Genomic DNA, 14,189 nt, shown 5'->3' with positions numbered 1-14,189 from the left:
TGATACATTATCGAAGCTCGTTCACTCAAGCAATTTGCTCGATAAACTAATACTACAAACTTGAAAGTAAATTTGTATGCGCGTCATGCTTTCATGGTTAACTAATCCAATTTTGATGAAATTTGTAACGGACAAAACTTAAACTCAAGGATCTAAAATAGAATTTTCGTTTATTAGTTATATTATACTGAATTACACATGTCGAAGCCATAAGCAAAAGCTAGTTTATAACAATGTATTCAAGACACATTTCGCTGGCTCATTACTACTAAGTTGTATGTTATATTTGATGTGCAAATTAAATTATATACATGATTCTAAGTATTTTTCAGTCAAAATTTCCAACAATCCCGAAAAATAAATAATGGCGGAATCATAAATTATTGTCTTTTCTAATGTATACCAACATGAGTATTTTAAATTTCATATTTGCCAAAAATATACATAAAACCTTGTGAGGCAGCTATTTATAAAATTTTATTTGTATTCTCTATAATCACGGTTTTATGCTTTCTCTTGTCTCAGGTTGCGGTATTAGTCTATTTAACACTTTAATCTGCGCCTTACGTTAAGCACATTAAATATTATGAATGTAAACAGTCAAGGCCGGATTTAATTCTCGTATGACCTAGCGCACGGGATTTGCATGATAAGATAAGGCAAACGAAAACAGAGCAGCGTTGGATTCAGATTATTACGTCACAACTGCACCAAATATAGCCGTGGTGTCATACGCGGTCTGTGTAAATATCATATTATATAAACATAATGCGATCACGGCAAAGTGACCCCACTTCGACTGGTGAGAGATGATTATCCCTCAACAGTTGACACAATTATGCCGGCCTGTTGGAACCGGATATTCACAGGCTGATCCTGGAACCGGACACACGTAGGCCATTAATGTTGCGGATTCTTACGGCCTGTTTCACGACATCTGACTGGACGCTAGTTGTCGATAATATAATGCGACCAAATACAAAAGTCAAGCTTCCAAATAAATTGTAAACAAAAGAGTGTGCATCAACTGTCTCATACGTTAACTGGCCGATAATATTTATATGGGCATTGTTAAACAGGTCCTCAGTCATAAAAATTGATGAAAATAATTTTCGATGACAGATCCTTGTATCCTTATCAATAAAAAAAATGTTTGCTTGGGATTCAAACCCATTTGGTAATAGAATTGCCCTATTTATACATGAAAGGAAAATAAACTGCAATCTGTGGTTATATTAGTTACATCCCTGTCTACCCCTTGATACATATGCGATCATCTGAATTTATACTTTTTGATTTAAGAATTCGATATCTATAGTCAAGTTACAAGGTGGGCGGCATTATTCTATTGAATATGGTGGGAACTGCGTGCCCTATGCGATTCATCTGGTGGTCGGTGTGTTAAACATTCCTAAAGAATTTTAGGCATCGTCTAGTAATACAAGTAAAAAATCTAGTCCTGTGGAACGGTGGTCGGGTTATGAAGTAGAATTGTTTTTAATACGTTTTTGACTGTGATTTTAAGGTACCCAGACCGCATGTACCCTTATTTATCCTACTTTTAAAAGTGGTAGGGAAGGGCTTAAAGAAAACCCCAGAATGTCCTGGGTAAGCCGATAATTTTAGGTCCAAAAAATGAAATCAAGTTACGAATCCAATTCCATGTCAATTTAACAGGAAATACTTTTTTAATTCATTCAAATATTACAGCTTAGTCCGACATTAGCTAATAAGAGACCAGCCTAGTCATCTTACGACTCACAAAAATATCTTTGTTAAATCAATTAAATATGTCAACTGTGTTTAATTCAGAGTGTTTATTTAAGACTTATATAATTTAAAGAAATTTTATCACAAGTAAATGTTGAAGTGTGGATTTGAGTTGGAAAGTGATAAGTGAACAAGTCTACGACATAATCTCTGATGTCATGGTAATGCAATGTTTAAATTTAGTTTTTGTTTCATGACAACCGGTTTTAGGTAAATATATCGTAGTTATTTTAAGTAGAGTGCATGAACAATAGCTTTACTTACTTGGGTATCATGAGCTTTCATAATACGTCAACAATGATTTTAATACATATGGGATGTATTTGTCTGTTTATTTATCATACACGCATGTGCACACTCACGCATTTAACCCCGAAGGGATAGGCAGAAGCGCAACTGGTGCATCCACTTTCCGCCTTGTGTATTCCGTCCCATGATAGCGGGCGAGATAGTTTGTTTATCCTTTAATACATGTATTGGTGTCACTAAAATCGCAAATAAAATAATTCGCGATATAATAGTTATGTCGTGCAATGCTTATCATAATATTATGTATGTAATATACAACAGACCGATCATCTTATTAATTATTTCAAATAAAACCATAAAATTAACAAGAAGCTATAATCATTCAAATTCTTAAACCAGCGAACTGGCGACAATCAATCGTTCCGAAACCTCGATCGTTATGTTTGGAATATAGAAAATTCGAATAGGGCCGGCGAGACGACCTCAAAACAGTTTCCCGTGAGAACACGACATAAGCATTCGAATATGTTAATTATAATGGTTTATAATCCAATCGAATCGTCAGCGCTCATCAGTTGATTGTGACGCGTTCGGGAAATCTTTCCACATTCAATAATCTTAGGGCCATGACGCCATCTCGCTTTGACATAACGATAAATGTGATGATAGACAGAGATAGATAGTTTTGAATTACGTAATCCGTTGGTATTCAAAATTGTCCTATTGAAATTTTCTTGTAAGGAAAAGATGAGCTAGCCTCTTAAAGTATGGATCGTAATGTTCTGGGATTAGCCGATTACGACGGTGTTACGAATATTAAAAATTCTTAATATTTCAGTAATTTTCTTATATATTATGTATGCGAGCGTAATTGAATGTTCTAATCTGCGGCAGTTTATTTTAAACCGCAGTTAAGTTGAAGCAGTTTGTATTAATTATGCATAATGTGTTAATTATGTAAAGCCGATGTCTCCGCGTGTTTAGTATTGATGACATACGTAAGAGTGCTTTCCTTATTTATTGTTATACCAACTTAAATACATACTCCACAAAAATGAACCTTATAAATGGTGTCATCTATGATTAATTGTTGTTTGGATCTACTATAATACTCCGTAATTTGCTCCTCATAAAGTCATTATTGTAATAATCCAAAGCAAAAACAATATCTATAGGCAATGTTCAAGTTACAAGTTGAGTTGATTATACTAGTTTATACCCGAATACACTAGCTTAGTTTCGAAATCCAGATGCAGCAACATAAAATGCTAGAAATTTCAATCAATACATCAAAAAACGAAGAACACGCTTAATAAATATAGCTAAATGCAAAATCTTCGCTCGCTGATGTTAAAGACTAAGAAACATTTCTGTTCTATTCCACCGGCTATTGACTAGACCCACGTCATATCAGCCGTCCAACAAATAAATTCAAATTACATAATGGGGTTTCAAAACGTGACAACCACGCATAAGAAAGTATATAATAAGGCACTTCAATATTCAAACGATATTTACATTTAATTTAATGTAAATTTTCGTGGACTCGTGAGAATAAACTCCGTGAGCGGTTTGCGACACAAAAATAATGATTTGTATTCAGTTGTGGTTCTCGTATGATCTGTACTCAGTCTCGGACTATTACGGGAATGCATAAATCCATTTTGGTACTACGTTAGTCATTGTGGTGTCTGGCTTTTGACTTGCGTTGTTTTAAAGTGTATGTGTTTAAGAAGATTGTGAAAATAAGTATTGTTCCCTAAGTTAGGGAATTTTATTCTTTCTAGGAAAAAAAACTTGCTGCTGGTGCGCTACTGTTGCTTTTTCATACTGAAATTAATGTCAATACAATATGTTAGTTCCATATTTTACCAAAACATAGCAAGGTTTTTTATTTTCCTGGTCAGGCTTTAGTAGGCTTCCTACTCTTTAAATGTTTTTAAATAACCTTAATTCACGTTTACCAAAAGAAATGAAAAGGCAAAACTTTTATCCATTACATCCACACTTAGCTGAGTCCATCCGAGGTTCCAATAGTGTAGTTCAGTTTGTTTATAAAATCCACAGTAGCAACAACAAATAGTCAAATATATGGAATTGATAACCTCATCCTTTTTTAGCAGTCGGTTAATAAAACCCATTCAAGAAACCGTGAGGTTGGCACGTGTCCATAATTCCAATCAATTTAAACCCATAAACAAATCTATTGACAGTGCTTGATAAATTGACACGCAGTTAGCGATGAATGAAAAATATTCGGATTCCTCTTCAGACAAATTTGTTTTCATTCATCTGATGCCGATGTTTTCAATTGGAATTGGTTTTTTGTAAATTTAGTAGAGGTTAATAGAAGGTAATTTGGTATGATTTTTTACTGTAGAAAAAATTTGCTGAAGTGTTTTGGATATTTGTGGTTATAAAGAATTTGTCAAAATGCTTAAGATTTTCGTCCAATAGAATTTTCAAACGATTGGAACATCTGTGTAAATCATTCGTGTGGCAAATAACGCCAATTGTATTATCAAGACCAGAGGTTTTCAACCTTTGTTTTCTCATAGATCCCTTTCCAAGGATTAGAGAGAAAACTCTCCGCCCAATGCGACCTCTTTTATAATGTCGTTGGACAGTTTATGCGTAGAAGGAAAAAACCTGTTATATTTCAATGAAAATAGTTTTGACAGTGACGATAATTTTGACAACAAGGTAAACAAAAACAAAAGAATCGTTAAAGAAAAATAATGTACTCCCACTAATGTTTCTGGGTTTGACACTGATGTATACAATGCAATACGTGGCGCGTCTAAATATTTACATATCAAAGAACAACAAAATTAGAACATAAACAATCAGTCAATGGAAAGTCAAACAGGAATCTAATACTAAAAAACAATAGCATATTCGCGGTAATATTGCGTGCTATGCTGTAATAGTTTTTGTTAAGCAATGAAGCGAATAATCGGTTTGATATCGTATTCCTTATAGGTGGTGGAATGATTCCAATATGTGTAACAGTTTGCAAATATTAGCATTATTGTTTTAATTACGCGTGTGGTTTTTATTGGTAATTAGCAGGTTTGTCTGGTAATCCGGGTAAAAACTTGTTCGACTGTAACTTGCAAGACTTAGGGTTAAATTTCTGATGTTATATGATTAAGTGAATTTGAGGATTGAGTAAGACATAATGTACCACAACATGACGTCATCAAAGTACGAAAATGATTTCATATTTTAATAGCGTTACATATAAATGACCTTTTTATTATAAGTAATATTTTTAATTTACTTTAATACTTGTTTGGCAAACTAATCTACTTTAGAAGATTAATCACCCACGATCAAGAAACGGTGCTATTTGAATTGTTTGTGTATTACAGAGAAGATGATGCGCTGAACCGGTGTCACAACTCGCCGGTGTCGGGAAGACCGCCGCCGTCAGCAGACTACTCCTTGGTGCTGTGCTGCTTCAGGGACCTGTGCAACCACGAGGACAGTCCCCAGGCTAGGGCCAGGCTCAACATGACGTCTAATGATCTAGGTAAGCTAACTTATCCGTTAAATATTTTTAAAGAATTCGCTGTGGGATTTTGATTAGTATTAAAAGATAGATAATTACTACATGATAACTAAAGTAATAAACTCAACGTCTGAAATTGAAAAGTAAGTTCATATTTATATCTTTACCAAGTAACTAACCCATTATTTGGCATGGACCTCTTTTAGTAATGAAAAGCCAATTAAGCCAGCTAAATAAGTTGGTAGTTACATATTTTAGAAATTCTCTTGAAGATTTTTAGACATCGAACCTCTCAATATTTACTTTAGCATTAAAATCAAATAAACAATTAGTATACGTAACTTAAAAAATGTTAGGGTTGCGTTTTCTTTGACTGTAAAATCGGTACTGCGTCCACCGTCTCAGCAGTCCTTACACTACACCAGGTCAATTCAGTTATATTATCCTAAAAACTAAGCGTGGTAACAACAGTCATTAAAGCTCACAAGTAGAAACATGTTGCTGAAAATAAACAAAGTCTATAAATAGCGCAATGGAATAGATTGATATCAAGTGGTTCGGAGTTCGGAGCCGGGTCAATAATCGCGAATGCATCGGTTGCTATTGACAACAGTTTTACTATTATATATATCTAGCAGGCCAGATGTACGCATTATCCTTCAGTACACTAGATTGAAGTCGTTACAATTACATATAAAAATACACACATACTTATCAGATTGTACTGGTTTCATTGCTATACAAACTAGTATTTGTCGAAATCAAACTTCAAGAAGACATTACTATCTTCCACTTTCATATTTTTTAGTTCCAGCAACTTAACAAACCACAGAACAATTCAAGATCTATCAAAAATAACAACACGTAAACTATCATTGACCAAATCGGTTTTACTTTGTACATTTAAACACTTTTGCTAAATGAATATCATACGCAAGCGCATTTAAAATTGTTTTTTTAATTATGAACTGTAGCTGCACGTTCATTAGCGGGCGGTATTAATTGCACGTTGTTTTGAACGCACGTTGCGTTCCGTTTGTAATTAAAGCTTACGTTTTAATAGATTGTTTCGTTACATTGTATAGGCCGTATGGGAAAGTCGGTTGGAATTAGAACATATAATACCTAATAATTAAGACATTGTGTCATTGAAACCAACGGTATACCTTTACGAGTGTATAGGGTTCGAAATTTAAAAAGCGATCGTCCAGATTAAAATTAAAAACATATTAAAAAGAATACAAGCTTTTTTGTCTCAGTTTGATTTTAGTAACATCCCTGTATATAAGTTTCTAACAAGTATTTAAATTTAGAACAAAAATACAGGTTTAAATTTTTCTCATAGAAAAAATACCGGATTCCCGTAACTATAGGCAAAATAATGTTAGCATTCTGCAAGAAGTCAGGTCCATAATAAATTGATGCCATAGAGAAACAATGTTCCCTTTATACCTGCTATATGAAATAACGACCGGTTAATTGTTACAGTCTAATGGCGAGGTATAAAACAAGTGCATCGTATAATTTAGACCACACTAGTTTCCACATATTTTCCACATTAATTTATATACTTAATATAATTACATGCTTTATTTGATGTTATAAAAGATATTGTTAATGCAAAGAAAGTTAAGATGATTTCGCTATTAGCACTGAAACACAAACACGGTTGTGGAACGGACTGCCGAAACGAATGTCTGCAGGTTCAAAACCAAAAGGCACAACTCTGATTTTTCTAAAATTGTGTGTATTTTTTTTTAATTATCGCTAGCTTTTACGGTGAAGGAACACATCGTGAGGAAACCTGCATATCTGAGAAGTTCTTTATAGGATTTTTAGGGTGTGTGAAGACTGCCCATCCGCTCTAGGTTAGCATGGTGGTCTATGGCCTAATCCCTCGCAATAGTAGAAGAAGCCCGTGTCCAGCAGTAGGACATTATATACCGGGCCGAAATTATTAATATTATATACTGTACTGAGTAGTGGCGAAAGGTGAAATTTTCCGAATAGTAACCGACACTACATATAAGTACTAATATGCATAAATGTGGCCTGCAAATCGTTCTAATGATAATTAGATTCTACAGAAATTCTACATAAAGGAAAGCCGGCAGGAATCGAGTTATAGAAAGAAAGAAAATATTTATTTATAACAAGCAAAATTACATAATAATTACAAAAACAAAAATACTTAAATTTATTTGCTCGTCACAAATGCGAGCCCAGCTCAGCATATCCGCCCTGTATTATATACTTGCCCACTATTGAGCACGGGCCTCCTCTGCTACTGAGAGGGATTAGGCCTTAGTCCACCACGCTGGCCTAGTGCGGATTGGTAGACTTCACACACCTTCGAAATTTCTATAGAGAACAGCTCTCTAGCTCAGCATATGCTGATAAAAAAACCAGCGCTTATATGGACCTTTCGCCACTGATACTGAGACAAAGAACAAATCCACAAAAAAACGTTAATTGAAAAAACATAATAGCATCACGCGAACGTAGCCGCGGTGAAATGCAGTTAATAATTAATGAACAGTGTTGATAAGTCCATAAATAGCCGAGGCCTAATCACGTCGGGACACGTCGGGACCTGACTCACAGCGATTAATAAATTATTGTTAAAATAGAACAGTTGGTTTGTTCAACCGAGCGGCAGATAACTGCGCAATTGCCTTGCGAGCTCGCGAATAAAACAAAAACTTCAAAACAAAGCTTTACAAGTAAAAGGATGTATGTATTTGTTTTGTGTTACAAATATATGATAATCCAGGGTGTGGTTTGGTGTTAATTAATGATTTGCAGCTATTTTCGTCGAAAAAGTATAAAACTTGAAATTTCAATAAAATCAAATAAATTATTACTTACATCAATAATCATGGTTATTAAAATTATAGGAAGATTCTTTTTTAAGCCCCAAACAGAAAAGAAGTTGGCGGTTCGACTCGTCACGTCGGACTATTATAAATTCCAACAATCTGAAAACTATATTAATCCAGTATTTTACATACGTATATACTTATGTAACCTAAAATAGCGATGACAATATCACGTCAACTGCATTGATAAAGCCATTTTTCTCGCGACCTTAATATTTTCAACAAAAGCCGTCAGCGCACATTTCCCTGAACAAAGATATTATTCTAGCGACCGTCTTATAAAATGTAAACAAGTGAATCACGCCCTTGTAAGTAAATATACAGTACGGTAACTTCATCTTATTGGAGAACAACGGGTATTCTAGTTAAAACAATTTTGAATTTAGAACGTATTCGAATCGTCAACCTTTCCCCAAGCAGGTAATTACTGTTCGAAATTTCGAATTTAGAACAGTCATTACCTGCTTGAGGGAAAGGTTGAGGGTACCAGGACACGAGGAAGAGCGTCTATGAGGTGGACTGACCAGATAAAAGTAGCAGTAAAAGGCTCATTATTACTACATGAATGCACAAGGAAAGCAGCCATCAGAGAAGAGTGGCAGCGTGTTGTGAAGCTTGCCAGCAACACCTGAAGTGATGACCACGACTGCTCTATCAAGAGAGATACCGACAAAGAAGAATTACCTGCTTAATAAAGCATTGATCGAAATGTTATTAATGTCAAAATTGTAGTCGACATATACAAGTTTTATGAAATTATTATAACAAAGAATTAATTATGAAACAAAATTTTATCAGTCAATGCGTTTGAATAAATATTAATTAAGTCTCTTATTTGTGTAACATTAAAAATGTTTATCGCCTTGCCTATTATACCTTCAGTACATTGCAATCTTCATGCGTTTGAAATTGCGCCACAATTTCATACATTTAGTTCATCCTTCAATGCGAATAAGTAATGGCTGTTCTGAGAACAATTTACTGAGAAATTGTTATGTTATAAATTGCAATAGACAAATAACGTTTGCGTAGGTCTGTTTCTGCAACACCTTTGAAAGATAATAAATACAATCAGGTTTACTCAATAGACATAGATTATTTTTAAGATCTGTTGATACAATATTAAGTTGTTCGTAGTCTTGGCGCAACAATATAAAATATGTATGTACTTAAGAGATAAATTTAATACAAAATTGTTGTTATCATTGATTAGAACTGTCCGGGTAACGCTCTAAATAATAAAAACTGACGCTTTAGAAAATATATATAAATAAGGTTTTTTTTTTAAAAAGGAAAGTTTTAGAAAATTCTTCTCTTTATATTAATAGGGGATTTTTTTACAAATTGTGTAATTTGATGTGGTTTCTGTTAAATGATTTCTTTATACTGATAGTGCCAACATGTCATATCCACTAAAAAGTTTGTACTAACTTACAATTTAATATGAACGCATTTCCACTTGAGTATATCCACCAACGGCCCTTACAAATGGATATAATTTAGTTCGCGTCATAAACCCTAGGGCGCACTGACGTCGCGGCAATCAAACTATAACGGAAACTAGTTCGCGTTTTATAACGTCGTAATGGTTTCTGCTCGGGGCCCTTGGTTGCGATCTATTGTTTCAAATTAAGTTCCTTTGTTAAACGTGTGAAACAATATTGAGCTGTATATTGTTGGGATAGAAGTTTTATTCGTGTGTAATTTGATTTTAATGCTGGAATTTCAAGCAAATCTCGCATCAATTATAATTTTACCTTATCTTATTTTTATATCCCATATTTCATGTTCTTACGTACAATTTGTCTAAGTTCAAGCAACGCCAAAATCCATAAAAATTGACATTTTATTTTAATTAATAATATTATATTTTACTGCATCTACATTTTTTTTATAGAAATTAATCATTCCTAAGTTACGTGTCTTTGAGTAACATATTCCTCATGTAATTGTAGAAAAAAATATTACAACAGTATATTAATCACATGTGTAGACTATGCACTAGTGTAATGTAAAATGTAATTTATTAGGTACGCGCTTTTAGGTCTTTTTGGTAACTACAATTTAATCTTAACTAACATGAGATTAATACAGGAAAAACTGTTAAACATTAAGTCAACTTCGAGAACATTAAGCCAATTAGCGCGAATATATCGGTGTTAATATTTTTACATTATTAAAGTTTGATATTAACTTCGTGATAATAAATATAAGTTTTGTTAACACGCAGCAAGCCGTATGTTTACGCGAATGTTTGACATTAAAAATTAAACTATTTTTAGGATTTTAAGAAGGCTGCAAAGTCTTTGAAACGTCCGTGGAATACTGAAATATTAGAACCGCGGTAAAATCCAAAAAGTAATTTAATTTTAACACAGAAACTCGTCTAACGTTTTAAGGCTGTCAAATTTGCTGCACTGAATTATATCTATATTTTTCTCGCTAGTACCATCGATGTTTTCTCCGTACATCTCGTATAATATTTCGCTAGAAAGCCACATTTATACGTAGGCGTATAAAACACATTATCACCCCATGCGAGCAGTGGCGTGATGTTATCATTAACTGGACCGTTCTAACCAGAATCATAAGCTATGAAACAGCAAATTGCATTAATACTGTTGCAATCAAGTTCTAAGAATGCTCTAAAGGCATACGCATGTATTATTCAGAACATATAAAGCAATAAAAGGAAACTGTCCACTGGCGTGTTAATAATTTATTTTATTAACCAAGTAGGTTTTTCAGTTCGTTTAATATATATCTTACAATGTAATTTAGTAAGGGCTAACTGGATTTACTTATATACGGGCTATACTGATTAAATTATACGAAAAATATATTGATATTTATTTATTTGCTTACTAAGTGTATAATAATTGCTATTATATTTTATGTTCTTATGACTTTTCAGACATTGCAAATAAAAAGGGCGCTATAGCCGTTTATCTTAGACTAAAACAATAATCGATGATCTTATAAAGCTTAATTACACATTAAATACTCAGTATTATTAAAGAGCGGAACACTTGCTACCTGAAGCGTACCAGCTATCTATAACTATCTATTAAAACCTATAGATTACCAACGGTCTTTTATGTGAATGGGCCTGGATTATTGCCATTTCTGGCGCAATCACTGGCAAATACGGTGAATTAATACGCGAGTTATTGATATAATCTCAGTGAGCATTTATTTCAACCCAGAAACGTCCTACGAGCACAAATAAGAAATGAATTTAAAGCTCTAAGACGCTAAAAAGACCAGTTACGCAATGAAACATCCGTCATAATTTTAAATAGTTCTTTTTGTATGTGTACATGGGAAAGTAACCCTACTGCTTCTGATGGTAAGTGGAATATGGTCCAATAGAATGTCGACTGACGAGAGATGATTGCCACGGCAGTCGACACAATTATGCCGGCCTGTTGGAACCGGATATACCCAGGCTGATCCGGAACGTGACACACGTGGGCTACTATGGCGGGTTTTAACTTTGTGTATGGTGGTCGTTATCCGGGCGGATATAAAATATATCCTACCACCAGCGAGCACAGGAGTTCTATGTACAAACCTTAGATAGTTAAACGCAAATCAGGAAATAACAAGATGTTTTATTTGAGGAGTGTTGACGAGTGTCATATTGAACATTTATGAGTTATGAGTAATTTTATAATATAGCACAATAAATGTCCAGTTGGTGTGTTTACTAGATTATGTGAAACTTGGCGCCAATTACATTGCTCGGTTAATGTAAAATGTTTAGAAAACGTTATTCATTACGTTAACGCAATTTCCATTTCGTTTCTCTCTTAGCGGTTTCATTTGTAGCTATCAAAGACTTGAAACAGTATAGTTATAGAGCAGGCATCAGGACCAAATTTGTGTCCCAAAAGTTAGTCATTTGTAAAAAGTCGTTGTCTTACTTGTAATATCCGTGTGACTTTTGTAGCGAGGAAGAAAGAACGACACCTATTAAATAAATAAATCAACAGCATTTTCTAGTTCTCAATTAGAAGCCATGTTTTACTAGTTCCAAATGTTCTACAGCGACAGCCTTTACCCAAACTGGATACGAACGCATTCACAATTTCTCCGTATAGGGACAATCTTACGTTACTGCATCAATGCGTAATTTCCTCTCTCTAAAGAGCTGATGTCTAGACACTAGTTACATCTAAGGGGTCGTTGTTACATCCGTAGTCATTTAAGTTAAAGGTCTAATACACTGACGCAATGCAATCGAATTCACAGCGAGGCGAAGCTCGTCTAATGTAACAACACTGTTTTACCTGATCACTGTATTTTGCACACTAAATCATTTTGAGATCGTCTAGTATGGTGTCATACTTTTCAATGTAAAGAAAAATGTTCGCCTGACGCGTTCCTAGCACTATTATAATATGAAACGGTGAAAGACTCCTTAAATCTCTAGAATTAAAGCGGTTATTTTTAAGAATTACAGTAAAAACTATTCGAAAGCAGTGACAATCATATTATATCAAACAGTAAAGGAAGAGATTTTATACCTCAAGTATGAGATCCTTTAAGGTCATCATTATTTTTTGAATATCTGGAGGAGGGAAGTGTATTGAAAGGATGAGGATGGGCGGAAAGGAGATGGAAGGAAATGTTCGCGAACCCTCACAGGCCGCAATGTGTATTATGGGGTATAAATATTGAACTGTGTGCCTAGAGCCGCGGCAAATTCCCCCTACAGTAAGGGCGTGCATTCAGTGTGGAGATGGGATGAATAAGAATTGCCTCAGGAGGTCATATTTCGACATTAGCTTCACACAATTCGGCCTACAAACAGCACAGTAATCGCTCACACAAAAAAAATCTAGAACTTCGTCTTCCTGAAGTCTGTTATAACGAATAATAATTATATAATAATAATATCAGCCCTGTATTGATGCCCACTGCTGAGCAAGGGCCTCCTCTACTCCTGAGAGGGATTAGGCCTTAGTCCACCACGCTGGCCTAGTGCGGGTTGGTAGACTTCACACACCTTCGAAATTCATATAGAGAACTTCTCAGATGTGCAGGTTTCCTTACGATGTTTTCCTTCACCGTCGTAAAACGAACGATAAATTCACAAAGAACTAAGAAAATAACGAATAATGCGCCATTCTAATGATCTATTCTCCTTATTTCCAGACTCAAACGCGGTGGCGAGCGAACGCGGCGCGAACTACAACAGCGAGGTGTGGTTTAAGGCGGCCACCATCGCCGTACCGGTGTGCGGCGCGCTCATACTGTTCATACTGGTCGCGATAGCTGTACGGATGCTGAAGGCGGACGCTCTGTTGCACGCCGATCGGAAATTAAGGTGGGTTTATCATTAATAAGAGGGGGTTGAGGGTAGCAGACCACGTGGCCGCAGACCAGCTCGTTGGGCTCGAATAAGCAAGACGCTAGCCATGACTATCCCGGAGGCACTGCTTCGGAGGACCGTCATGCCTGGCGATCAGCTGTCCAAGACTCGACCAAGTGACAGGGGTCACGATCCTCAGCATTGAGGGAACGATTAGAGACAGAGATCATTAACGTGAGTTCAGTAGAAGGGGATAACGAGCAAGTAGCTCGCCTGGTGGAAAGTGCTTTTTTTTCATGCACCTGCCAAGATTGTTTTTACATCACACTAAGTTTGACTGATGAGAATGCTTACGGCATCAAGTTTCTCTGCATACATTATTATAAGAAAGTGATGAATAAATGATGATCATAGCCCATAAACACAATATATCATTGACACGAGGAATGAAAAAATAATT

At 35.1% G+C, this 14,189-nt stretch overlaps 1 protein-coding gene across 1 annotated transcript in view; it reads left to right on the top strand.

Moving 5' to 3' along the window:
* Positions 1-14,189, top strand: part of LOC115456236 (BMP and activin membrane-bound inhibitor homolog) — a 75,955-nt gene that overhangs the window by 59,453 nt on the left and 2,313 nt on the right. The window contains exons 3-4 of the mRNA XM_030185212.2: positions 5,394-5,554; positions 13,573-13,744. Of these exons, the coding sequence (XP_030041072.1) occupies positions 5,394-5,554; positions 13,573-13,744 (333 nt within the window). The remainder of the gene's footprint in view (positions 1-5,393; positions 5,555-13,572; positions 13,745-14,189) is intronic.

The sequence above is a fragment of the Manduca sexta genome, chromosome 14, assembly GCF_014839805.1.
Source record: "Manduca sexta isolate Smith_Timp_Sample1 chromosome 14, JHU_Msex_v1.0, whole genome shotgun sequence".
NCBI lineage: Eukaryota > Metazoa > Arthropoda > Insecta > Lepidoptera > Sphingidae > Manduca > Manduca sexta.
This window is presented reverse-complemented; position numbering and strand designations above follow the sequence as displayed.